This window comes from Genypterus blacodes, unplaced genomic scaffold (genome assembly GCF_046128005.1).
Source record: "Genypterus blacodes isolate CSIRO-AG114 ecotype Tasmania unplaced genomic scaffold, CSIRO-AGI_Gbla_v1 ptg000029l_1, whole genome shotgun sequence".
NCBI classification, from domain to species: Eukaryota; Metazoa; Chordata; class Actinopteri; order Ophidiiformes; family Ophidiidae; genus Genypterus; species Genypterus blacodes.
In genome coordinates, this window is record NW_027466842.1 from 1,046,144 (window position 1) to 1,072,033 (window position 25,890).

General features: G+C 41.8%; 5 protein-coding genes across 5 annotated transcripts; 1 reads left to right on the forward strand and 4 right to left on the reverse strand.

The window, feature by feature from the left end:
- Window positions 1-758: 758 nt before the first annotated feature.
- Window positions 759-6,386, forward strand: selenof (selenoprotein F). The gene is made up of 5 exons (XM_076145031.1): window positions 759-867; window positions 2,387-2,554; window positions 4,867-4,930; window positions 5,408-5,457; window positions 5,682-6,386. The coding sequence occupies exons 1-5, from the start codon at window positions 790-792 to the stop codon at window positions 5,811-5,813; spliced, it is 492 nt and encodes a 163-aa protein (XP_076001146.1). The 5' UTR covers window positions 759-789; the 3' UTR covers window positions 5,814-6,386.
- Window positions 6,387-8,227: 1,841 nt separating this feature from the next.
- On the reverse strand, window positions 8,228-10,697 carry cldn18 (claudin 18). The gene is made up of 5 exons (XM_076145138.1): window positions 10,478-10,697; window positions 9,665-9,829; window positions 9,131-9,293; window positions 8,536-8,649; window positions 8,228-8,321 (listed from the first exon to the last, which is right to left on the reverse strand). Exons 1-5 carry the CDS (start codon window positions 10,695-10,697, stop codon window positions 8,228-8,230), a joined length of 756 nt encoding a protein of 251 aa, XP_076001253.1.
- Window positions 10,698-13,149: 2,452 nt separating this feature from the next.
- Window positions 13,150-13,860, reverse strand: LOC142994252 (transcription factor Sox-14-like). The gene has a single exon (XM_076144997.1). It carries the CDS (start codon window positions 13,858-13,860, stop codon window positions 13,150-13,152), a length of 711 nt encoding a protein of 236 aa, XP_076001112.1.
- Window positions 13,861-19,066: 5,206 nt separating this feature from the next.
- On the reverse strand, window positions 19,067-21,259 carry LOC142994071 (transcription initiation factor IIB-like). The gene is made up of 7 exons (XM_076144742.1): window positions 21,252-21,259; window positions 20,996-21,108; window positions 20,450-20,583; window positions 20,168-20,314; window positions 19,942-20,071; window positions 19,307-19,588; window positions 19,067-19,223 (listed from the first exon to the last, which is right to left on the reverse strand). The coding sequence occupies exons 1-7, from the start codon at window positions 21,257-21,259 to the stop codon at window positions 19,090-19,092; spliced, it is 948 nt and encodes a 315-aa protein (XP_076000857.1). The 3' UTR covers window positions 19,067-19,089.
- Window positions 21,260-21,820: 561 nt separating this feature from the next.
- Window positions 21,821-25,769, reverse strand: LOC142994072 (transcription initiation factor IIB-like). The gene is made up of 7 exons (XM_076144743.1): window positions 25,714-25,769; window positions 24,522-24,634; window positions 23,567-23,700; window positions 23,218-23,364; window positions 22,961-23,090; window positions 22,512-22,793; window positions 21,821-22,419 (listed from the first exon to the last, which is right to left on the reverse strand). Exons 1-7 carry the CDS (start codon window positions 25,767-25,769, stop codon window positions 22,286-22,288), a joined length of 996 nt encoding a protein of 331 aa, XP_076000858.1. The 3' UTR covers window positions 21,821-22,285.
- Window positions 25,770-25,890: the final 121 nt, after the last annotated feature.

Sequence of the window (25,890 nt, forward strand, 5' to 3'; positions counted from 1 at the left end):
GATGAGGCTGCCTATTGGCCAACAGCAGCTGTTTGCTCAAACGGGATTGGACCATTCTGACCCAAACAATACAAACTCAGACAGCAGAGGGCGCTCGTTCATTATTCCTCAATATGCGTTTATGAGGCACTTAAATCACGACAGTCCCAAAAAGTTTTTGTTAATATTTATTTTCTGAAAATTGTAACTACAAAACAAAAAAAAGGCACGATATAACATGCAAAAGCACATATTTTTAAAACATCATTTAGGAAATGATGTAAGCAGTTGGTATCCAAATATAAACATAGCATAATATAAATAGAATAAATGAGTCAAAAATTATATAAAAGGGGGTTCATTTATAATTATACATACCTGTAGACATTTGTTCACACAATCCAAGAGGAACGTTTAAATTTAATTTGAATGGGATCCTGTTCAAAGAATGAAGATATTGGAGTAACCTGTGAAAATATACAATTCTATGAAAATTCTGGAGTAATCTTACAGTAAAAACATTAAAATTGTTCGTTTACATTTCTGATTACAAATTAAATGTTTAAAGACACAGTCGACAAGGAATTGTAAAATAGTCTTTTATTCTGCCTATCCATAAAACAGGAAAAAAGTGTCCCAGGTTATCTATTTTAAAATATATTTGTAGATACATTTGTAGAATTTTTAGACAAAAGACACGGACGTTACTATATGGTTAAATCTGAGAAATAATGCCGAAAATATTAACGAGTTAGGATCTTATTGTTCAGGCGCGACGCGGTCACCCTTCAGGAAAATAAAGGGTCCTCGATGCGGTTTAGCTATCAAACAGGCACCAAAATGTCGGGAGAAGTGTACCTCTTATGGCTGATGTCGATTTTACAAACGGTGAGTTTGTTAAGCTATGATATGCACAGTAACGTTAACATTCTATATCATTGTGTTTGTGAGGCGTTCAGGGGCTGGATGTGCAGCCTTACAAGCCGCATCCTTCTTAACTGATACAATGACGTGGCCTATGTCAGGATTCATAATGAAACATAACTAGATAAGCCTGGATGTTAAAATAAACATAAAACAAAACATTAGGTATCTTTCGTGTAACCTTTCAGGTAGATATTGTCCTTCAATCGATTGGTTTTACGAAACAGTGTGTGTTCAATTCAGGAAGAGCCTGAACCAACATCCGGCTTTGTCTCCTGATTGCGTTGCAGTTTCACTTATTGTTGTATTAATTTTGTTTTTATGTTTACATATGTGTGTGCATCTTACATTAAACCTTATTAAAGCTAAGTATTTCCATTTTCCCGTTAATATTCACGGAAGCACAATTACAGAAAGAGCTCATACAATTCATTAAATGGTTAATTACTTCTACTGTCCATAGTTTAGTGATTCTATTGGCTCAGTTGGATTAATTGACATTAAAACCACATTCTAATACTCTAATGGAGAGAAATGCTGCCAAAATTTACAGTGCTGCCTTCATGGTCCACATAGTTTGACCTTTGATGAATGATTAAACAGCTGTAATGTTAGCTGTAAGCGAAGTTTAATGAAGATAGGTGGAACATCAAGTTAGATATGGTAACTTAACATATCAACATGGAGAAGATGTTAAATACAGGCTCCAGAGTTAAGTCCATGCAGATAAAAGGCTCAAATTGTTCCTTAAGAGGCTATAAAATTCACACTGGATACCGAAAGTAAAAGCAAGCAGTGGTGTTTAATTACCATCTCAGAGTTTTTGTCAGCTTGTTTCCCAAACAGGGTTTTTCTCGATGTTAAGTGATACTGATCGTTATCCACTATGGCACTGGACAACACAGGGACATCATGTGGACTGACACCTCGTAGTAAAGGAGGAGTGTGAAGAGACCGGAGGGCTCAGCCTGGCAATTAAATTCCGATAGGGGAACGTTTGTGGGCAGTCTTATAGTTGTGGAACCAACAGAATTATCCAGTATGAATCTAGTTGCAGCCTTAGTTGAATTAACAGCGCAAATCACACATTGACCAACTATAAACCCATCTAGTAGCTGCCAGGGTGAAGAGATAATGCTGACCGCTCAGGCTGAAAATGAGCAGTAAAACAGCCGTTTAATTACCTGTTAGACCCAAATTCTTGCCTCTGCCTCTTGACTCTCTCACCCTGCTCTATTACTTTGCTGAAATCGTTTTTTAATAACCAATAAGTAGAAATAACACAGTTTAAGCTTCCTGTAAGCCATTGTTTCCATCTCAGTCACATCATCAACCATTTCCACCAGATTTCACAATTCTGTTTCCTGAATATTTGTCAGTAACACACTGCATTTATATCTCCCTTGTCTATAAGAGGTGAGTGAACATTTTCTAAGAGTCTGACCTTTCTTCCTCTCTCTCCCTCTCTTTGGTCTCTGCCCAGCTGTCGGCATACGGTGCCGAGGTGGCGTCAGAGGGTTGCAGGGAGCTGGGCTTCTCCAGCAACCTGCTGTGCAGCTCCTGTGACCTGCTCGGAGAGTTCAGCCTCACCCAGCTCCAGCCTAACTGCAAGCAGTGCTGCCAGCAGGAGGCCCAGATGGACGGGCGCAAGGTAAAGCAACAGCAGAGCTCAGGAAAGAAAGTATTGCTGGCTTCCCATGTTGAACAAAAGCCTGGGAACGTGATAATTATCTTGTAATATTATGCTACGATACGAAAAGGAAAGGAACAAGATCCTCAGGACGTGTTGGATAATGCTGAAGATTGTTGATCTATTGTAATGTGGGAATGATGCACAAAGACATAATCTGTGCGGTCACTTACCTTTATTATTATGACCTCATGCCACTTTAGATGCATGATCAAACAGCGGCGTGTTTGCTGCCTGTTCTCTGAGACGGATGAGCTCATTGTAAGCGCATCGGAAAGCCGGCACCAGGATCAGGATCAGGTGCAGCCACTGACCTGTTTTCCCACATGGTGACAGACAGCATCACTGTATAGACTTATAATGTGTGAACAGGCGTTAATTTTACTAACACCGGATGAAACGTGTTTTTACAATACATTACAGGTTGAGAAAATTGCAGGATTTGTGCTCATCTGTATTTTCTTTACTGGAGAGAGTCACACTTATGAGTTCCTGGTTAGAAACATCCAATCTGGTGAAAGGATCGTGTCTCTGTCGCTTTATCTGCTACTGAAACTCCTAGCTGAGCAGTCCCCTGGTTAAGAACTCTCTCCATAATATTAAGAAGCCCCTGTGCGTTTCTATCTAAGCAGTCACGCACCGCCTCTCGCCTCCTCTCCTGTTCAGACTGAAGCTCCCTTGACCCTAACTTGCATCTCCCCAGGGGATCTAAACGCCAGAGTTCCCTAGTGACACTTTCCCCCGTAACCGCCGCAGAGCCGCGACTGTACGCTCGCCTCACTACTCATTACCGCAAATTCAACAGGAGCCGCCCCGCTGTGCTGCAACAGATAAACACTGGCTCAAGTAAAGGTGGAAAAGCAGCGTAATTTCCTTTGATTAAGCAAAGCCCCCTGAGCGCGTGCAGTTTCCTAGCAACAGCACCTTGGAAAGCGTAGCGCACACCTCATTACTCCTCTTGATGATAACCGCGTTTCAGACACACACTTAGAGGGAAGATTACTGTTCTTCCTCCTCACAATTTTGAGTGGAAATGTCAGAAGAGCGACTGTTTCTCCCGTCTGCACCGAGGCTGCGAGCTGAAATGGCAAATTCACCCAGCGCGTTTTTCTCTCTGAGGCACCAATAATTATCAGCCTTAAGAATTCTTTCAGCTTCATGACCGACATCAGTGCCGTGTCATTAAACCCTCTGAAAAATGGCCCCATTGCTCGGCCGAGTCGATTAATAAGATTCCCTGAGCGTGGAGGGCATTTTGGCTACAAATATGTGCTTTTTCTTTTTTGTGCGAGTCGCCCTTGCGTGGCCGCCCTTCAGCTCCCCAAGGTGCCACCGTGTCACCGTGTCGTCTCCCGGGGACTCCTCTGTGCTCATTTGATGATAACGTGGCAGCCTTCCTATTCAGGGATTTAACCTTTAATTTAGTAAGACATATCACCGAATAGAAGCATTGCAAAGGTTGTAATACGAGGTTAATAACTAAATAACTAAAGTAGAATGATTAACCATGTTGTCGGCCTTGTAAAGAGCTCAGGTTTGCCCGTGTCCTGTATTTGTCACTCAGTGGGACTTCACTCGTTTATTGCCACATCATTCTAACATAATGTTTTACTTTTGTGAACATGGTCGCCCTGTGGCTTTGTCTGCAAGGTTGGAAGGGTATTTAATGATTAGATGGCTTAGAGGTCACTGATAAACAGCTAATTAATGCCTTTTCAATACGTGTTCAATATGTTAAGTGTCAGCAGAGGTGAGGTATTGTGGTCTGACTGCGACTCGTCTCCGAAGTGAAAAATCTCATTTCTGCATGGCTGGATTGTTTACAGGAAGACGGGCGGGGGGGAAAGGCAGAGGAACGGATGTCGGCTTTGCATGTGTAATTTAATTTATTGTGTGAACCGGTGAACCAGGCCATTTACAGTACCTCGCTCTCTCCCTGGCGAAACAGCAAGCGCAGCCCGTGGTGAAATACTGCCGTGACACTCTAATTTCCTCTAACTTATTGTGTATTGGTGCTGGAGGTTTGATTACAAGTGAGCCCTGCACAAACCGCCATCCATCAGCCCTGCTCCATATGCACACACTCACGGTTTAATGACCCCCAAGGAATCGCCGGGACACGTTTATGAATCAGCCTGCCTGAATCAAATTACTCCTCGGGGCCAGACGTCCCACCACCAGCAGGGCCTGGGCCGCTGTCTCTGTGTGTCTGTCTTTAGAAAGAAAGAAAAATGCTTCACAGGCTTTTTTTCGTATGTGTTTTCCGCAAACAGCTCTACGCCGGTGCCATCCTCGAGGTCTGTGGATGAAAATTGGGGAGGTTCCCTCAAGTCCAAGGTGAATTTTTGTCTCATTTCTCATCTTGTCATCTTGTTTGCTTGGTACGAATATGTCTTACATATACTTGTCCTTTTGCCAATTTGTCATACTTGTCCTTTGAAGTCAGTTAAAAGTGAGGGAAATCCCTTTTAAGTGTAGGTGGTCTTGTTTTTGAGTTGTGGTGTGTGTGTGGGGGGGTGGGGGTGGGTGGGTTGTGGGGACCTCCCATCTCTGTCCAGTGCAACATTTGGTTAACTGGGTGTTGGGTTACGTTACTGGACGTACTGAAGCACTTTGTAGTCCTGCGCCAAATGGCTGTCATTTGTTTACTTCAGCTGTAGCCCTCCTGTGTTCTCAACTGTCTTCTCTCCTGTTAACGCCACATTCTCTAGAGGTTTTGTACTTAGCACTAATTAGACTGCAGGGTGAAAATAGAAGTACTAATCAACTGATTCATTACCCCACATTTGTCTCACTGATGTTTGATCTCCGCAGCTTTTGTCAGGAGCGACAAGCCTAAAATGTTCAAGGGTCTTCAGATCAAGGTAGCGATGATGAATTGTGCCGCCGATGCACCCACACATTGTCTGATTGCATCTCATGATTACACAGATTGTTTATTAAAGTACATTCCTCTGAAAGAAATGGTGTAAAACACAACTCGGTATATGTAGATCAATGAATCACAAATATTTCTGTGAATACATTTCATTTGTGCACGCATTCCTCACACCCCCTTCCTTCTCTCTATTTTCCTCCCACACCTCAGTACGTGAGAGGCTCAGATCCTGTACTAAAGCTTTTGGACGATAACGGGAACATGGCTGAAGAACTCAGCATCCTCAAGTGGAACACAGACAGCGTGGAGGAATTCTTGAGTGAGAAATTGGACAGGGTATAAATGCGTTCACCAATTTTTAAAGAAATCGCTAGTCAAGTATTAGTAACTCAGACTTGATAGGGGCTTGTTAAATGAATCTCTTTGTTTCCCAGAAATCATCAACTTGTTTAGATTTGGACCGAGTAATGTGGGAGAACGCAAAATGGCGTAATCGCACAACGCACATGAACTGGTGATCGGCATTACAGATGAAATGTAGTTGAAATTTGTCCCTAAATGTCAAAAGGGTTAAAGTTACTGCACATCATATCTCTACTTCTTTTCTATCTGTGGAAGTTTAAGTTTGCCTTTGATATTCTTGTATAATTATTTTTTATAATGCTTAAAATAGTCAATGATGGTTTGTAATAAGATTGATAAGAGGATCTCAGTGTCCCTCTATATGCAGATGAACTAGCGGAGACACACATTAATGATGACCTGACAGTAAACCAGCTTTTGGGATGTGAGGTCTGAAGTACATTTGTGGTTTTCTGCATGTTCTGCTTTGGAGGGAAACTGGATCATGGCTTGTTTTTGAGCGAGTGAGATGGTGGTAAATATGCAACAATAAACAAAAGTCTCTCAAGGGTTTTCTGGTGAGTGAGTGAGTGTTTGTTTTATCTGCAGGAGTAAATATAGAAGCAGAGATGGAAGTAGAATGCATTGTCTGTCTTGACTGAGCCATAAACCCAATGTGGGACATTACTGACCCCTAGTGGTCAGAAAATAACACTTCTATGAGAGAGCCCCTGCCAGCAGTTCTACCAAACAAGCTTTGTCACAATATAATCCCTGAAATGTATAATCACATTACTCAAAACAAATTTCTTCCATTACAGTAATATATAGAGGCTTCTTTCCAGAGGCTACGTTTTGGACAGGGGAAAAAGCTTTTTTTTTGGCTCAGCTTAGCAGTATTACACATTCAATATTAAAATTAAAAAGTCTTTGCTGATCACTTTTTTTTTGCAGACCTCATTACATTTTTGCCTGAAGTCTGAACAACAGATTTATCCCTTTGTTATACTATCCGCGTGCGTGCTTGCGCGTGTGTGTGTGTGTGTGTGTGTGTTCTCTCTCTATGCAGCACAGGCCTGTGTGTGGCCTAAAGAGCCTCAATAGACCGGAAAAATATCTGCTAATATTTGCAGTTTGCAGTGGTAGGATCCAACCAACAGATCGAGGCAAAGGGGAAGAAGGTCAGAGGTCGCCTGTACCCGTGGGGAGTGGTGGAGGTGGAGAACCCAGAGCACAACGACTTCCTCAAGCTGCGGACCATGCTGATGTGAGCCATTAAACTGCTGCTCTAGTGTGTTGTAATGGGAAATCACATTTTTCTGTGCAGATCACGTGTCAGTGAGATATCTGCATCTTCCGCGTGCGTGCTTGCGTGTGTGTGTGTGTGTGTGTTCTCTCTCTATGCAGCACAGGCCTGTGTGTGGCCTAAAGAGCCTCAATAGACCGGAAAAATATCTGCTAATTAAGACGCAGTGGCTTGATGTAAAGCAGCTTGTGTGTCTCTGATGCACCATAAGCAAAGGAGAGCAGAGAGCCTCAAGGTTAAGTATGTAAACTGCATCTGTTCAACTGAAATCACTCTGAAATTAAAATATGCTTTTCATCACAGGGCCTCAGTTAAACCATGTGTGGTAATATGTGAATACATCCACAAACGTGTAATAAACGACATTAGTAAGTGGATAGCTTTAATGCAGTCAGTCAGTGTCCACTTAGGACAAAACACAAAAGCAAAAGTACAAAATGTGAAATAAATGGAAAATATCACACATATTCATGTAAAATGTTTTCTTGTAATCCAGAAATGCTGAAAATACCCCAGAACAAACCATAAACTTTAAGAGAAATGCTAATGTTGTAATATTAGCATGTTAGATGACAGACATGCTAGTTCATTAGCAAGCTGAGCATGCTAGTATTCCAACATTTAGCAGGTCAACAGCCACGACATGCTAACGTTAACATGTAAATGTAAAGCACAGCACACACACCAATGCTTCAACAGTGTATTGTGATATTTTTACATACTAATGTTGATTATTGTAACAGCATATTAACATGCATGTTCTTGTGTTCCTTTTCTATATCTGTGTGTTATTTGCTTTATTTTTCTGACTAATTGGAATCGTTTGGCAAAAACCAACCCTAAATAAAATGATTTTACAAAAAATAAAACTAGTAAAAAAGCTTCAATTGCCATATTTAGACACTCATAAATATCTTGTATCCACTGAAATATGCACTGAGATGTTAAGGCAGAAAGAGTTCCTCGTTTCAACAGTGGGGTTGTTGAGACTTGAGACACAAGAAAACGTGCGGAGAAGCATCATGAGGAAGTGAAGCTGTTGTTCTGAATTTGTAGGCACTATGACGAGACTTACACATGCCTACAAAGCCTGCACACGCACACCTGCTTACACATAATTATGTTCTTTCTTGCCCTCTGAATGGTGGTCATCAGAGTTGACCTTGCTGGGGGCCTGATGCTTGTATGCAACTCCAGGGTAACTGAAATGCAACAGGGAAACGTGATTGATTGACAGAGCCAAAGCACACAGAAGAAGACAATAAGAAGTCAAAATGCAAATTTACTGGTATTATTTGTTCTAGCTGCAGTATGGACTAATAATTGGAAGTACTGGCTTGTACCCAATGATAGGTCCCCAGACCCTGAACTAGTTAAAAAGGTATAGGTAAGAGTCATCTTGTCTTAGGAACTCACTTTGATTTCTCTTCTTTGACCATTTCCTTGAAAGCCAGAGATTTCAGGATTCCAGCCACAACCAGGATGCCTCCTCCGATCCAGGCGACAAACAGTGCAGGGCCGAATGTGTATCTGAGACATATTCATTCAGTCAGACCAGATGTAGGCACAATATGACAATTCAAATAAAATTATGAACACAGCTTTCTATTAAAAATTAATTAATGTTGTAACTGATCAACTGTTCATTGTTAGTAAATCAAACCAAAACAAAGAATATTTTAACGTCTGGATTGGTACTATAGCACCACCCTTAGGAACACGAGTGACACTGCATCATGTTGCTTGGGTCATTAGCTAGAGTTTGGTGCAGTGTCTTTCAAGGAAAATGACATCATGTGAAGAGATTAAAGTAGTGACATAAGACAAAAATAATAATTGCAATGATTCCTAACAAAATCTAAATCAAAATTCCAGCTCAAACTTACCAGTAGGATGCATTAATAATATATTTCTGTTCCGTGAAGTCAAACAAACTTTTAACATCTAATTTCCAGACACGGTAAATAGAGAAAGTAATAGCAAAGATACCAGAAAACTGCACATGTCCTACCTTGGAATCCCTCCAATTCCTCCCCCCATTCCCCCACCCATTCCTCCACCCATTCCCTCTCCTCCATAGCCTCCTCCATAGCCTCCTCCATAGTTGATGGAAACCCTGAAACTGGCCACAATCTGATTGGCATAGATCGAGGCTCCTGCAATGCCACACACACCTGAGGGAGGGCGACAAAGAGGCAAAGAAACTCATACAATTTATAGAGATAAGACAATTTTGAAAATAAGAAAATTCTGTATAATAAGAATAAAATAAATGAATAACGTACAACTTAAAATTACAACATTTAGTATGAATATACATTAAAAAACAAATTTTTTTTCTTTTAAGTAGTTTCATACTTTTCTAATAACTATAATCTAATCACTACTCATTGCACTAATTTACTTTTGTTGTTAGGTTTGTTGAGAATGTTATAACTGTGAGTGAAATGCTGCAAATTAAGGCTAATCGACGACCTCGTATTCCACAGGGTAAGAGCTGAGATACTTGCAGTTTGCTCTACCCATAATTTTTTCCCAACCATACCAGCAATGATGAACATGATGCCAGCGGTGAGGCTCATCTTGGCCTTAGTGGTGTCCTCCATGCTGTTCATTGTGAGACACTTCAGAGAGAAAATGGCTATCAGCGATCCGAGGACACCCAGCACCACACCCACGATCATCAGGGCGCGCACAGCCTGGAAGGCACCTACGCACAAATACACATTACAGTGAGTTTCATTTTTCTCGCACAGGTGAATGGCTCATGTTGTCCTACATGCTGGGAAAAAAGGTTTGAATCTGAGATTGAGATTACACAACAGAATAATTATTGCCCTGATCTGGGCCCTTTCAGACTTGCATTCCCTCCCAAACTTCATAAAAGGCTTTCCCCGGAATCTGTTTGATGATGCAGATGATGTCTTATTAGCAGTGGAGCGTTTATATTGGCAGCCAAGAAAGCACTCATGTGATTATTTTAAATAGTTTAATCCCTGATGATTATTTAAATTCTTTCATCTTTACTGGGAGATGTCCGTCAGATGTATCAGAGTAATAATGTATCCTGTATTCTGCTGGTGTGCTTTCTGAATCCACCCTTTGCTTATTGTTTGTTCTGTTTCTGATAACCGTGTTGACCAAGCCTCAAGCCATTATGCTGCCCAGAATACAGGTGCAAATGTAAATACTGATAGGAGTAGGTGAGACTCCAAAAAAGAATAATTTGAAAACTCACAAATAACATTAACCTTTGTGGAAAGGGATCATCTACACTCAATTATTCTGCCCAAGAGAAGCTTTTTACATTTTACAGGCAATCTGAGTTGTTGCTCCAGTCTCTTTCTTATCGTCTTACCTGAGAAGCCCAGGAGGCCGTAGAGAGGGCGACACTCGTTGAATCCCGAGGATGTGGTCTCACAGTTCTGCCACAGACCCTTGTAGGTGTAAACAGATGTCACCACGTCCCCCTGCCTGTCCTTGACACTCCAGTTCTTCATGACGGTGGCTGCGATGAGGGCTGTTGCACCGACCAAACCCAGAATGAATCCACCATTCTGGAGTACTGCAGGTGCCATTGTTGTTTCCTCCTTTAGATGCTAGAAATTAAAACTGCGGGAGGTTGCAGGTTAGCAGTTTGTGTCCAGTTTAGTTGAATGAGGGACTTAAAACTCTCTGTATCGATGTATATAGCAATGGATTTCACTAAGGCGGTCCAATGGTGAGCTGGTCTGAAGCTGAAGTGGGTCCCTATATTGCTGGTGGCATTGGGCGGAGGCTGTCGAGTTTCACCCTGATGTTGATACAGCAGCATGGGTTGGGCTTCGTACGTGGACATTTGTCATACTTACGTGTGAACCCCTGGTTGTGAGAGGTGTGGGCGCGTTGGCGATAGGCGCACCTGGCACCTTCAACGAGAACTAACTGTAAGAAGTCTTCATGTAAATACAGGAAACTGAATCATGCTATGAAGCAGGAAACTTGAACGCACCATCCAAAAACAAGTGAGGAATCTGGGGAGATATGCAATATAAAAGAAAGATGGATACATAGAATAAATCTATAATGTGGTACTTTATTTTAGAAGTCTTAGTTTTTCCTTGTCCACAGGGAGGTCAGGGGTCAGGCTCAGCTTCAGGGCAGCACCCAGTCCCTAGCAGTTGGTGGTTTCAATCTCAGTTTGTAAAACCTAGACCCTGGTAAGGATCAGTGGTCAGAATAGCTATCAACCCTAAGATCATCCATCCATCCATACATCCATCCAAGGTTGAAAACTTCAGGCCAGACATAATGTATTGCTCAGTGGTTTCAGTTTAAGGACTCATGCCTTCTTACTAACTGTGGAACAAACATCGCCTCATGTAATTTCCATGATTCAACTTTTCATCTTATCACTTTGTCAACAGTTGGGGAGGAGAGAAGTTTCTATTCTTCTCTTATCGTGACTCTGGCTCTCTCCCGCTCGCTCGCTCACACACACACACAACAAACACACACACAGTAACGACCGGCGACAGGCTCAGAAAATGAAATTTTGTTCCGTTGTCCATTGTTGTTTCATTCTATTTTAATTTTCTGTTTTACTTTTGTGTCAGTCTTTTCATATTGACCTTCCTTATCTAAAGAAGCCTATTCTGTTAGTCTGGAACATGAACAAATGCCTCTTTTACTTCCAATGCATCTGATCTGACACTGATAATAAGTAAAGTGGCGTTTAATAATACTGCGGTGAGAAAAACAACCTGGATCCCGTCACAAAAATAAAATGATCAACTTTATATCAATATTGTTCACTTGAAGCAAGTACAAATTAACTCCTTGAAAATAAAACAAGTTACATTAATAACCAAAACCAAAACCAAAATTATCCAAAAACATGATCATTTTTTATTCCCACTCTGATTGTAAAATAAAATACAGGCTTGCACACAGACACAGCATCAAGTTAAAGACACATGTTCTCCTGATGTGCCAATTATTGCTTTAAAATTTGTTTCTGGTCAAATGGGTGACAAAATTCCTGTTCCTTGTTTACAGAGAACAAATATCAGAACTTCCCTCAATGATCACTGGGAGGGAAACACATTGATTTCAGTCAAATTTTGAGGTACTTCAGTATTTCCCTTTTGTGCTTTACAAAAAACGATCTTTACTTCCATTCCACTACATTGATCTGATGCCCTGTTATTTACTCAGTTTTGTTTCTACCTCTATACTGACACAAGGTCAGAGGTGGGACCAAGTTTGCAAAACACAGGTGAGTCACAAGGCAAGACACATCCCTACACTTTCAATCAAGTCATTGTTGCTAATTTAATGCAAGGGAAATGATTGCTTGAAGCTTTTTGATGTGACTATGAATGCTAATTTTAGTATAACTGTCGACTAACTTAAAATGTTTGGGTTAGGGTAGGTTTCTAGATTTTCCGTGTCACAAGGCTCAGCTCAAAGTGGAGTTGCAAGTCTTTCAGATTGTGTCAAGTCAGGTCTCAAGTCAGCTTTAAAAAAAACAAAAGGGTCAAAGTCGAACGTTGGTCATACAACCATAACAACAACAATAACAGCAACAAAAACAACAGCAATAGTAGTAATTATAATAATATTTGTAGAGCATGTCAAATAATGAATGCAGCTAAAAGTGCTTTTACATTTGAGAAAAAGGCCTGAAAACAAAACCAGGTTAAGAACAAAAATATACTAACATACAAACTTACATAAAAAGTACACATATGTTAGTTGTAAACACACTGTTGATAAGTTGAGAATACCTATTTGTTTTTAATTGAATCGAATTTTGAATGCTGCTTTTCTTTTTACTGTGAAGTGTTTTTGGATGATGGTATTAATTTTAAAAGCCTCTTATAGCGTAATGAAGTCAATAAGGTTATTATCTAAACTTAGTCTCATATTTTTATGTCATCTAACCATCAATATGTTTACTTAAACTTTGTTCTTTTTGTTAATTGTCATCTACAGGTCATGTGCGTAAAATAGTCGAAAAGCGTCCGCCCCGTCATACACACACACTCTCTAACTGAGTGGAGTGTATGAGTCCATGTCCGTCCTTGTTAAGCCTCCGGGGAAAAGAATATAAGCGACCTGCGGGTGTAAACTCGCAGCGGTCCAGGCTGCGCAGTTACACGGCAGCGCGTATCCGGGGCTGGAGGCTGCGGGCGGGTGCGTGTGTCCGCTCAGAGCCGCAGCACCGCCGGTCTGATACCCGAAAGAGTGCGCGCCGTAGGGGAGAGCGCCGGTGAGCAGACCGCGCGTCGTCGGGACCTCCGCCATCCGCTGCACGGCTCCAACGCTCAACTGCCCCAGCGGCTCCAGCAGCGAGTACGAAGGCGCGGAGGGAGCGAGGAGAGCCCGGGCTTTGTCTCTGTCTCCCCGGGAAAAGAACGAGTCCACGGGGAATCCTTTCAGATGCTCGGCTGCGTCTCCGAGTAAAGACGGCAGGGGGAACACGAAGCGGTCCCTCTTGAGCAAAGTCTTCGCTTTGCGCCGGGGTCTGTACTTGTAGTCCGGGTGCTCCTTCATGTGCTGGGCGCGCAGCCTCTTGGCCTCGTCGATGTACGGACGCTTCTGTGAGTCTGTGAGCTGCTTCCACTCCGCGCCGAGCCGCTTGCTGATCTCAGAGTTGTGCATCTTTGGGTTTTCCTGAGCCATCTTTCTCCTCTGACCTCTGGACCAAACCATGAACGCATTCATGGGTCTCTTGATGTGATCTAAAGGTTTTGCCATTTCAGAAACGGACACAACAATTAAAAAGTCACGCCACTAAAATCGCCTCCCCCCTCATGTTCCTTTGGTGCGTAAAAGGAGAGTGCAGAAGTCAAAAAAGATCTCTATAAATTCATTTTCTCTGTATATTTGCAAAGAAAATATTGGAAACTGTACTTCCAGGATGGAGTGGGAAGCATGAGCACCAAGTGGAGCAGAGAGGACTTAAGTGCAAAGCCTTTGCGCATGAATGGGAGTCAGAGGAAACCAAGTTGGAAGCGTGTTATGATGGTGCTGAGCATGACAAACAGCCACACATCACCACTGTCACACTGGGCCAAGCCAATGGGAATGAGAGAGCATTGTAATCCCCTCACAAAAGTGATGGTATAACGTCATGCTTCTGAGGGATGGACACACACACACACTCTCCCCCTCCTCAGCAGATACACACACACACTCTCTCTTGTGGAGGCAAGCGTGGATTCATGATAAACAAACCAAATCTAAAGTTAGAGTTTGAATGGACGCAAACTGGCCCAAACTCCTCTCCCTTCGTCTCCTCTCCTCTCCTCTCCTCTCCTCTCCTCTGTACATCATGAACTTCACCAATGTTGCTGTATAGTTTATGCCCGTGAAGCCAATTTCCTCAACATAATTGAAGCACTAAAGACAAAGATCTGAAGGTAGAGACACAGAAACCCCATTAAAATTCTTTACCACACCATTCATTCCCATAATATCTGACTTGGTTACTTGTTGATTGTCCATTGCTTCACAAAATCAATACTAATCACAGCCATAATTCACTGCACCAGGCTGACTCCACTGATTGTTACAGTTTTCATAATTACTATTACACCTTATCTGATCAAATGTATACTTGGGCCATCTTATCTGTTATTGGAATGACATTGATGGAGAAATGTGTTTATGGATTTGCTGCAATAATAGAACAGCTAACTTAAATATAAATCACATGTGTGCACACTGGGACTCAATAGGAGATGCAGTATTGATAAGCAATAACGGGGGGTTTATGCTCTTGATTATATTTGGGAAGCTCATATTTTCTTCTTTCTGAGTGCAGCTGGATGCCTATAAGTGGAAGCTTCCAGGCCGCCTCCAAAGCCTGTGCAAAAAGGATTATTACCATGACAGAAACATGATGTGTTTCTCTGCAGGCAGACCTGGGGTGGTTGGTTGAAGCTGGGGGTGTTGGGTTTTTGGAGGCCCTGATAAACTCAGGTTAGATATCAGGGTTCCAGCAAAGAGGAGGCCTTTATTTCATTTACCTCCCACAATGGGCAGCACAGCAGGCCTCTTCAAAGGCAAAATAAATGGATATAAAAGATCCAGCGGTGCACCACATCAGTGGCGGAGATGATAAGACGTTTGCAGAAAAAAAATAAAAGCATTTCTGTGGGACTGAGCCCGGTTCCTCTGGGCTCAGTCCCACATTGGGGCTGGAGGGATGAAGTGATAAAGACAGCAGGGGTCAGACAGTTGATCTGTTTCCTCATAGTGCTGCTGTTATCTGTGGCAGTGCTGTAGGTCCAGGCTTCACACACAGGAGGCACCACCACCACACAGAGACAATGATTACCTCCACAGGAAGTGTGTGTTTGAGATTGTTCTAGACTGACAACGAAAAAAGTGTTCAAGGATTCGACTTGGAGTCTGTGTTTATAAATATTGTCTTTTAGTAAGATTTACTAACAAACCTTTCACTTCTACTACTATATGACTATATTTTAGGAAACCTTTTATAGAGATGCCAGTAGTTAAATAATGCCTTTGTCCAACTGTCTATTCTCTCTACACACATTCTATTTAGGCTCACAGGGGATAGAGGTGATTTGGTAAACACATATAGAGACACACTCATTCACATCTATGGGCAAATTACAGTTTCTCATATATGTATACTAAGTGTTTTACCTGTTTCAAACAATAGAAATGCATTATTTTGGCTTTTGTGCACCATCATTTTTGTGCACCAGTCAGTGTTTGGTGTGACTTCTAATAAAAGACGGCGTATCAACTCTGAAGAGATGAAGGAGGAAATGGGTAATAAGAAAAACTGCCAGCTGCACAAAATGTCCCGTGGTAATCCGGTTATCCCTCTGGCTCTAAAGATACTGGTCATCTCCTTTGGAGTCGATCTTTTCTTCTTATGTCAAAACTGTCCTCCATGCACTCAGGTGGATTACAGAGTCACACAGTAGAAAGTAATTGACAGGTAGAGAAAGAGCGGTGGGTGAAAAGGAAATGGAAGATGACATGGAGGGACAGGTTGGGTGGTCAGGACAGGAAGTGGGCCGATGTCTGACAAGAAAGGCTTCTATCTTCTAAACTACAAGCTGTGGTAAAAAATGCTGATGTCCGATATCAATGAACTTGAACGAACTGAACTTCATTGATTAATTTAATAATTGATTTTTAAAAGTGATTACACCTAATGCGTCTCCTGCTGCATTCCCGTCTTTGTAAACATGATCTTTTGTGTCCTGTTCTTATACTTTGACAACATGGATGATATTGTGCATTTATAACAGGACATTGATGGAAGCTTCTTAGATTTTCTACACTTTAATAATATGTATTGATGACTCCAGCTGGCCTTCAAATCCAAGTTTCCAGACTCGCGTCTCATTGTTCATTGTTCATTTTTGCCGTATTGAACCCTTCTCATTCCTGCCAAGCCTGCAATCAATAAACACTTAGCCACACAGTAGAATTGACAAAAATTCAAATTATAACTTGATTAATGCATCTGGTTGTAGCAGATTTTATTCACTTATTATTTTCAAAATGTTATGACGGATTGACTATTAATTGGTGACTATAAACGGATCTGTTAACTCCTTTCCTGCTATGACAATAATGTGTGATTTAGGTCAGGCCTATTGACAAACTGAACAGATCATAAAAAAATCCATCATCTAAATGGAGAAAATTGATTTTCTTTTCATTGTAGCCGACAGTCAGTCTACATTTTGCTCTATTATTGTACATAAATGAACTATTGGAAGTAGAGGGGCAGCTGTACTTCAAATTTAGTCATTTCAGCTTGATATAAATTAAATAAATACTCTGAAATCCCAACATGCTGCAAGACTCCAAAACATCTTTAAAAACATTCAAGTCTGACAAGTTTCTGACATTTCTGAGTGTCCATTAAGAGACATTCAGGGGGAAAATCCCCAAGATATTATGGACTCTGGGGATTTCACTAAATCTTGTGCTTATTCTCATGATACTTAGGAAAAGTAAATCGGTTTTAATAGCTTTCCCCTGACACACTGATGCTGGAATATGCTTTGGCTCTGCAGCAGATAGCTTCAATCCTGAGAGAGGAAGAGATCTGCTACCACACGTTCATAAGGCCCCATCTAGGCTCAATTAATACACTTCCTCCAACATCTCAGTATAAACCTGAGGGCCCCATCACAGAGGCAGCCCCTATCAGCCAGCCTGTAATGCAACTGAGTCAGCAGTTGATGACATACATTTGCAACAAGGCATTTGTCAGCGACTCAGAGCCGCAGAGGAGGAGATTTAAAATGTCCTGCAGTAAATTAAGTGCTGCTTGAAAAGTGAAAGGTGTCAGCTAAGCAGGCCGCTGCTTATGTGAAATGACAGGCTGGTTAAAGTGGTTATAATGGCATGGAGCTGAGGGTGGGAGGCCGAACCGGGGGAGTGACATTTTTAATGATTCTGGCCCCAGTTGTTTGTCTCTATCTAGACTGTCCTTTGCTGTCTATGTAATATAATAAAATAACCTCAATTACAACTCACGTCACTGGGGAGGGATGATCTGCAGTGAGTCAGACAGATGTGGAGAAAAAAAACGTTAATACCTTCATGTATTATGACAAGATCTGCATGTACTGTATGAAAATGAACCATGGTGGGAAACGTATCAGGCCCTGGTTTCAGCAGGAAGAGAAGTGATTATAGATTGCAGGAAGTGTTAATCAGAGATAGTTGGGGTAGTGAGGATTAGAGAAAAAAGCACACACACAGGCACACACACATACACACACACAAGCAAACAGATGGCATTTTCTCCAGGATATCAGGAGCGACAGTGAGAGAGAGAGCTGGAGAGAGAGAGAGAGAGAGAGAGAGAGAGAGAGAGAGAGAGAGAGACTACCGACTACACTGAATGACAGTTTCAGCTACAGAGTTAAAGAATATTTTGGCATTTCAGAATAATTGATGTTCCTGATTAGGTTTGAGTTACTTTGACTTTTTGTTGACAGATGTGGACTGTCTCTCTGCTTGTATTCATGTATGCATGTCATGTATGTCTATGTAAACATGGACAGTGTTTAATACAGGAATATAGGAAAATCAATGAAAAAAATTTATTCAATGTTACATAATAATAATTCTTTCACTGCGATACATTATGATTATAAAAATGAGAGTTTAAATAGGCCGTTATTGTAGTTCTTTGGAAGACCACAGGAGATCAGTATATCAAAGCTTTTCAGACTGCAGACAGTCAAACACAGAGGTATTCAACTACAAATCCATGGGGGTCAGTTGCTCCACATCATACCAAGCAAAGGTGCGGAGCATATGTTATTAGCATAGGAATTTCATATTGTTTATCATTACCATTATTTGCAAATCAACATTAACATTCAACATTCCACTCCACATTCCACATTGCTTGTGCTGGGAGAGATACACACACACACACAAACACACACACACACACACACACACATACACACACGGACACACACACGGACACACAGAACAATAGTTATTAACTACTCCACTGCTTCAAGTAATTACATATATTTTTAATATGAACTCACGCAGAAATGTTGCAGACCAAGAATTTCTACAGGGGATATATACAGAATATATACGTGTATATATATACAGTATGTGTATATATATACAGCATATATATATATATACAGTTTATATATATATGAACACAAGCCGAAAGCAGAAATTTGATCAAAACCAGACTAATTGTCTATGTTTGGCTAACGATGAAGATAGACTGCACAGAGTTGTTTTCTTAAATTTCTCCCAGTCACTTAAATGGCTGCTTGCACATGTTGTCATGAGACAAGAACAGAACCTTCTGGATCATTGATCAACTATTGAACTCACAAAACTTGCTCTTTATCAAGAACAGGCTGTCAAATCCAACACGAGTACATGTTTGAAGAAAGAATAGAAGTATAGCAGCAAAAAGTCATTATTGTGGTGATAGAAACTTCACACTTGGGGCAATTTATCCACAGGTGTGTCAAACTTGAAGTCTGGAGGGAAAAGTTCAGCAGCTCGTGTGTAGATGAGTCGGTATGACTGTCTGATCGTAACATCTGCTACACCAGCGATGTCTCCAATCTCTGGTAGACATGAAAGACCACATCAGTTCACCTGATACAGGGAACAATTTCACTCACTTACATTTGAATGTCGCCCTGCTCACCTTTCTGGGTCTTCTTCTCAGCGGAGGCCTGGGAGGCCATGTAAATGGCTGCTGCGGCCACTGAGATCGGGCTTCTGCCAGGCACCAGATCAAATTCCACAGCTTTCCTGGCGATGTAGGTGGCGGCCATCTGAACCTGTTTGGGTAAACCCAAGTTGGAGCAGAAGCGGGACATGAAGTCTCCGGTGGTGATGAGGTCCACGCTGGTCTCCAGTGCTTGGATGATCAATTTGAAGCACCTGCCGATCTCTTTCTTAGAGATCCTAGAGACGGCGCAGATCTCTATGGAAACGGCGAGAGAGAGACTACTTTCACAATCAATGTAGTGTCAAAAGATGATGCTGACTGTTGCTTAACAATGTGTTGAGATAAGTGTGGAAATTAAGATTTTATGTTTAAACCTACTCTGATTGCAAATGTTGCATGAAAAACTAAAATAAGTGCATTTTAAATCAATTTTGCAGTTTAACGACCATTTAAATTAACCAAGGCGATGTGCATTTTCTAGACATTGACTTAAACAAACATGAGTTTAATCCATTAGTTTGTCAAGGACTCAATCTTAGCACCACAGTTAATTCTGACTTTGTGCCATTGCCACATATTACAGCCAAAATGTCAACATTAGCTCAGACCTTTAAATGTCCTCGGCACTCCATCTTGTCTGCAGGCGATGTAGAGACACGCTGAAGCGATGGCATCATTCGCTCGCCCTTTAAGGCTCTTCTGTCTGTACACCTGCTTAAATAACTTATTTGCTCTGTCCTACCAGACAAAAGCATAATTTAAGTTAAGTTTAATTCTCAAAGTAAATGTATGTAAAAAAAAAAGGCGAAATTGTCGCCAAATCCTGTGACTTACTATGATATTTTTTGGCAGGTTGATCCGGTCTGCCATTGTACTGATTTCTTTGAAGGCCTTAAGCATGACGCGATCAGAGCTGCTCATGTTCTGACGGTTCTGGTACTTGGAATTGTTGAACTCATCAATGCTCGCCGTTCCTGTGCCCTGTGGTGAAACGGTGGAACAGTTGCACGAGCATTTCAATTCAAAACATACATAGAATGTTCTAACATGAACATTTAAAGGGGCAAATCCCAACAAGCAGAAGTATCCAGAGCTTCTGGGCTTGACGGATCACACCTTGCTGATCAGAGTGGTGAGGTCACCCCCATTGAGCAGTGAGTTCTGTGCATCTCCCACTCTGGATGGATCTTTGAAAGCTGTGTCATTAGAAAACATCCTCCACTCTGAGCCCACGTCGATCACGCGGTCGCCTGAGTGACAAAGGGCTCACTGTCAAATAAAGTTTTTATAGCTCATCCTGTGTAGAGCATGGGCTCAATAACCATCACCAGATGCTCACAAGGCAAACAGTATATGTTGACAGAATTAATAGGATTCCATTTATCACCATATACACTACGTATTGCATGATCGCAATATGTGAGGAGTCCAGCTGTCGAGAAAATGCTCATGGAGATGCCCTCCTCCAACTTTTTACAATGGCATAATTAAAGTTTGTTACACATAGTAAAAGAAGAAGAAAAAGAAATTAGTTTATTATTCATCATAGCATAATTGATGTTTTTAGTGTACTTTATGAGTCTTGTGTTACTATGTTAGAGGGAAGTTAGTGAAGTGAAAACCTATAGGGACCAATAAACCAATAACACTGTGGATACACACCTACTACAAGGCCACATTCAGGGCAAATCATATCTCCTGCTCTGTAGTCCTCCAGCAGTTCAGCATCAGGGTGGTCAGGACAATGAACTCTGGGAAGAGCCAAACCTCCTTTGCTACAAAGGAGAAAAAAAGGGCTAAACAATTCCTTTTCTGATTTGAGCGGTATGGTAGTTCTGCTGAGCCACATTCATAATTGTGATTACAATGACCATGTCACAGACATGAAAGGTCAAAAGGGGTCAAGTCAACGTTGTACTCATCCATGTCTGACTGTGTCTACATCTACAGCAACACCAAGACAACATTAGACAACCTGGTTGAATTAGCAAAAATGGAAAATTGAGAAACATGTCTTTATTTTAAAGACATCAAGATAAATTAGACCTTACAATATAACAATACAATACAATACAATGTGTTTTGGGTCTTCCACACACCCAAGTGACCACACAAGGGCAGATCAGACCTCTGCTTCCTCTCAATACATGTATAGCACACGACCACGCTTAAAGGCTGCTGGTTAGGGTCAGGGTTAGTTAGGGTTAGTGTTAGGATTTCGGACCATGTGTCTCACATCATGTTTAACTCACTAAATCCTATGGACATAATATCATAAAATCCACAAATCAAACACACACAGTTATTGAGTCATAATTGATACGCACCGGTTTGCACACATCATGTCACTGCCAACCAACAAAGAGCGTCTAATGAAACAAGCTGGAGCAAGTCTCACACTGTGCTATCCAATGAAAGTGAAATGATGTGACTTCATATGACATCATGACATGAATGATGTCAATGCACCCATTGTATTGAGTATGCACACATGTGCTCTCCAATTGTGGTACTAAATAAGTTGTGGTGAGATGAGATGAGATGGTGGCAAATGGATTCATTGGCTTCTCAGAGATCCAGGAAGGAAGCAGGGTCAAGGGAGGCTGGGTCGTGTTGATTCCTCCAATCGCCTCAAAACTTGGCAGAAACATGTGCATAGGATGCTTTTCACGTTATTTACATTTCTATTTCGTTGTTTTATTTGCAATAACAAATGATAGTGGTGGGAGATGGGAGATGGGAGAGATGAACGGAATCATGAATGATCACACAGTTGTTCATGGCACAGAATTCTTACACACACACTACACTGACACACTGACACACTACACTGAGGATAATGAAGGATAACACAGGTGATGCACACAATTGTTTGAGAACACGTTGATGGGTAAGACTGGAGTGAAGGGGTTGAAATATCTAAGGGAAGTCATTATTGTGGTGGTAGAAACTTCACAGTCGAGGCAGTTCATCAACAGGTGTGTCAAACTTGAAATCTGGAGGGAAAAGTTCAGCAGCTCGTGGGTAGATGAGTCGGTATGACTGTCTGATCGTAACATCAGCCACACCAGCGATGTATCCAATCTCTGTTTGACATGAAAGACCACATTAGTTCACCTACAGAGACGGTACAGTTGTTTACAGTCATTTGTTAGAAACGACCAGACGACCTGCTCACCTTTCTGGGTCTTCTTCTCAGCGGAGGCCTGGGAGGCCATGTAAATGGCTGCTGCAGCCACTGAGATTGGGCTTCTGCCTGGCAACAAGTCAAGTTTCACAGCTTTCCTGGCGATGTAGGTGGCGGCCATCTGAACCTGTTTGGGTAAACCCAAGTTGGAGCAGAAGCGGGACATGAAGTCTCCGGTGGTGATGAGGTCCACGCTGGTCTCCAGTGCTTGGATGATCAATTTGAAGCACCTGCCGATCTCTTTCTTAGAGATCCTAGAGACGGCGCAGATCTCTATGGAAACGACGAGAGAGAGACTACATTCAGAAGCAATGTAGTGTCAGAAGATGATGCTGACTGTTGCTTAAAAATGTGTTCAGATGTTTTTACCAGTGAGATATGACTTTTTGCTATTACTGTCACGTTCATATTACAGCCAAAATGTCAACATAAGCGTAGACCTTTAAATGTCCTCGGCACTCCATCTTGTCTGCAGGCAATGCAGAGACATGCTGAAGCGATGGCATCGTTTGCTCGCCCTTTAAGACTCTTCTGTTCATACACCTGCTTGAATAATTTGTTCGCTCTGTCCTACCAGACAAAAAGCCTAATTTTAGTTTCATTTTCCAATACATCAACAACACGCTACAGGTAACAAGTAAAATCCTAATCTTCCATTAATTTTCTTTGTACATTTTTTTGCCAACTCCTGACTTACTATGATATTCCTTGGCAGATTGATCCGGTCTGCCATTGTGCTAATTTCTTTGAAGGCATTGAGCATGACGCGGTCAGAATGGCTCATGTTCTGACGGTTCTGGTACTTGGAATTGCCGAACTCGTCAATGCTTGCTGCACCTGTTCCCTGTGGTGAAACAGTAAGTTAAACAAAACAGTTACATTCAGGTGGAAGGAGGATGACATTTAAGTGCCTGATTTATTGCCTTAATCTGAATATACTCAAAGGGGTATGTAAATGTATGACAAAATGTTCTAACATGACCATTTAAAGGGGCAAATCACAACAAGCAGAAGTATCCAGAGCTTCTGGGCTTGGTGAATCTGACCTTGCTGATCAGGGTGGTGAGGTCGCCCCCATTGAGCAGTGGGTTCTGTGCATCTCCCACTCTGGATGGATCTTTGAAAGCTGTGTCGTTAGAAAACATCCTCCACTCTGCGCACACATCGATCACGCGGTCACCTGAGGGGCAACGGGCTCTCCATCAAATAATGTTATTATAGCTCCACCTGTGTTGAGTCTATGAAGTGTGTAAGTAAAAAGGCTCCTTTGCCTTTTCCTGTTACCTACATCTCTATATAATCTTATATTCTTATGTCTTATCTTATCTTTGTTATACTACTATGATTGGAGAGCATGTGTGTTCATTCAGGGGTTGCAACAAGCACCATTCTTCTAATCACCTCCAAACTTGAAGGAAGTCAAACAGGAAGAGAGCTGTACTCTGTATGCTTTTCATTTAATCTGACTTCTATAATGGGAGAGCCTTGTGTGTTTCTACGGGAGGGTCTGCTAGAAAAAGTAGACTCACCCAAAGGGGGCTCTTAAGGAGTGTGGAAGAGGGGGCAAGGGGAGGCTGGGGTTAGGGGTAATGAGTAAGGCTGGTAAAGATAGCCCCATGTTGAGCCCAATCCCCTTATGCATCCGCTTTGTTTTCCATGAAGCCCGGTTTCCTCTACTGCTAGATTTCAGTCCTACTCTTCCATTTCTTCAGCTTGTCCTCAGCTCACCTCTACCTCAATCAGACATGAGCATCTTTTCACTCAGTCCTGCTCAAAATAGTGTAAATCTGTCTCACATCATTTCTTCACTTGCTTGGCCCTTCAATCTCATAAGGGAATCGTACAAGGTACAAAGAAAATGTGAATTAGGGGGATGAGCAAATTCTTAGAACTTCTACTTGTGTGATGACTCACCCATCTTAAATAGTGACTATGTAAGAGTGAAGTGAAGTTCAGAAAACCAGTAGGGACCAATAAACCAATAACACTGTGGATACACACCTACTACAAGGCCACATTCAGGGCAAATCATGTCTCCTGCTCTGTAGTCCTCCAGCAGCACAGCGTCAGGGTGGTACGGACATTGAATTCTGGGAAGAGCCAACACTTCTCTGCTACACAGGAGAAAAAAAAGGGCATAACATTTTTGATTCCCTTCAGTTGGCCAGTATGGTGGTTCTGCTGAGCCACATTCATAATTGTGATCAGTTTCCCTGTTACACACAAGCCATGCCTGCTGCCTGAAATATAGACGAAGAAAGGTCAACTTTGGTCAATACTGTACTCATCCATGCCTGACTGCTTATACAACCCCAAGACAACATTAACAACCTGGTTGCATTAGCAGCAAAATGCATCATCAGTGATGTAACCTGGGGTCAGGAGTTGTGTGTTGGCTCTTCAAACATCATACACCCAACCCAGCAAGGGTGGATCAGACCCCAACTTGCGTCCCAGTGGTAACACCCACAGATCATCACTCTTGATTCAAACTATAAATACCTAACCAAGCTTACCTGATGTTTGCAGATACAGTTTGCAAGTGTGTGGTGTTTGTTTACAAGTTTTGGACCCTGATTATTGTTACTCCGTGAACACAAATCCAATCAAGGATTTTACCTGCATTACATCTGAATACAGCCTGTACTTTTAAGATGCCATGGTGATGACATCATTCCCATCTGAGTTTGAGTGGAATCATGATTTCATATCAGCTTTGCAGCAATGTCAGTGATGCAAACTCCATTGACACCTCACCAACCCTTTGTGATGGGAGTAGGGGACCAAGGCGCTTACGGGGCACTATGGGGTGATTCCTGGCTGGTTCCTATTCCTCACATAGATAACTTCTGTGTGTTATACCACTTCCTCCCAATACATGTACAGCCCAATACACTGTACAATTGGTGGCAATAACGCTACGGTTAAAGATGGGATACTTAGGACCAGCAAACGAGTCTTTGACATGCATGTCTAACTCACTAAATCATACTAACATAATCTCCTAAAATCCACACAAACACACATACACACCGGCTTGCAGACATCATGTCACTGCCAACTAAAGAGGAGTCTCATGAAACAAATGGCCATCTCTATTTATAACATTTTAGACAGATGGGCAGAATTGCCATGATGTCATGTACGTCGCCATTACCGTCACCATCACCATCACTATCACTATCACCATCACCTTGTGCTTCTCTTCAGTTCCCCGAAGGAGATGACAGTTTGAGCCCAAATGGCCATTACTCTTTCTATTTCAGTTGGAATTATCTACATTTAGCTTGAGGATGAAGATAGACTGTACAAAGATTTTTTTTGATTTCTCCGTATAACTTAAATGGCTGCCTGTGCATGCTGACTTGTG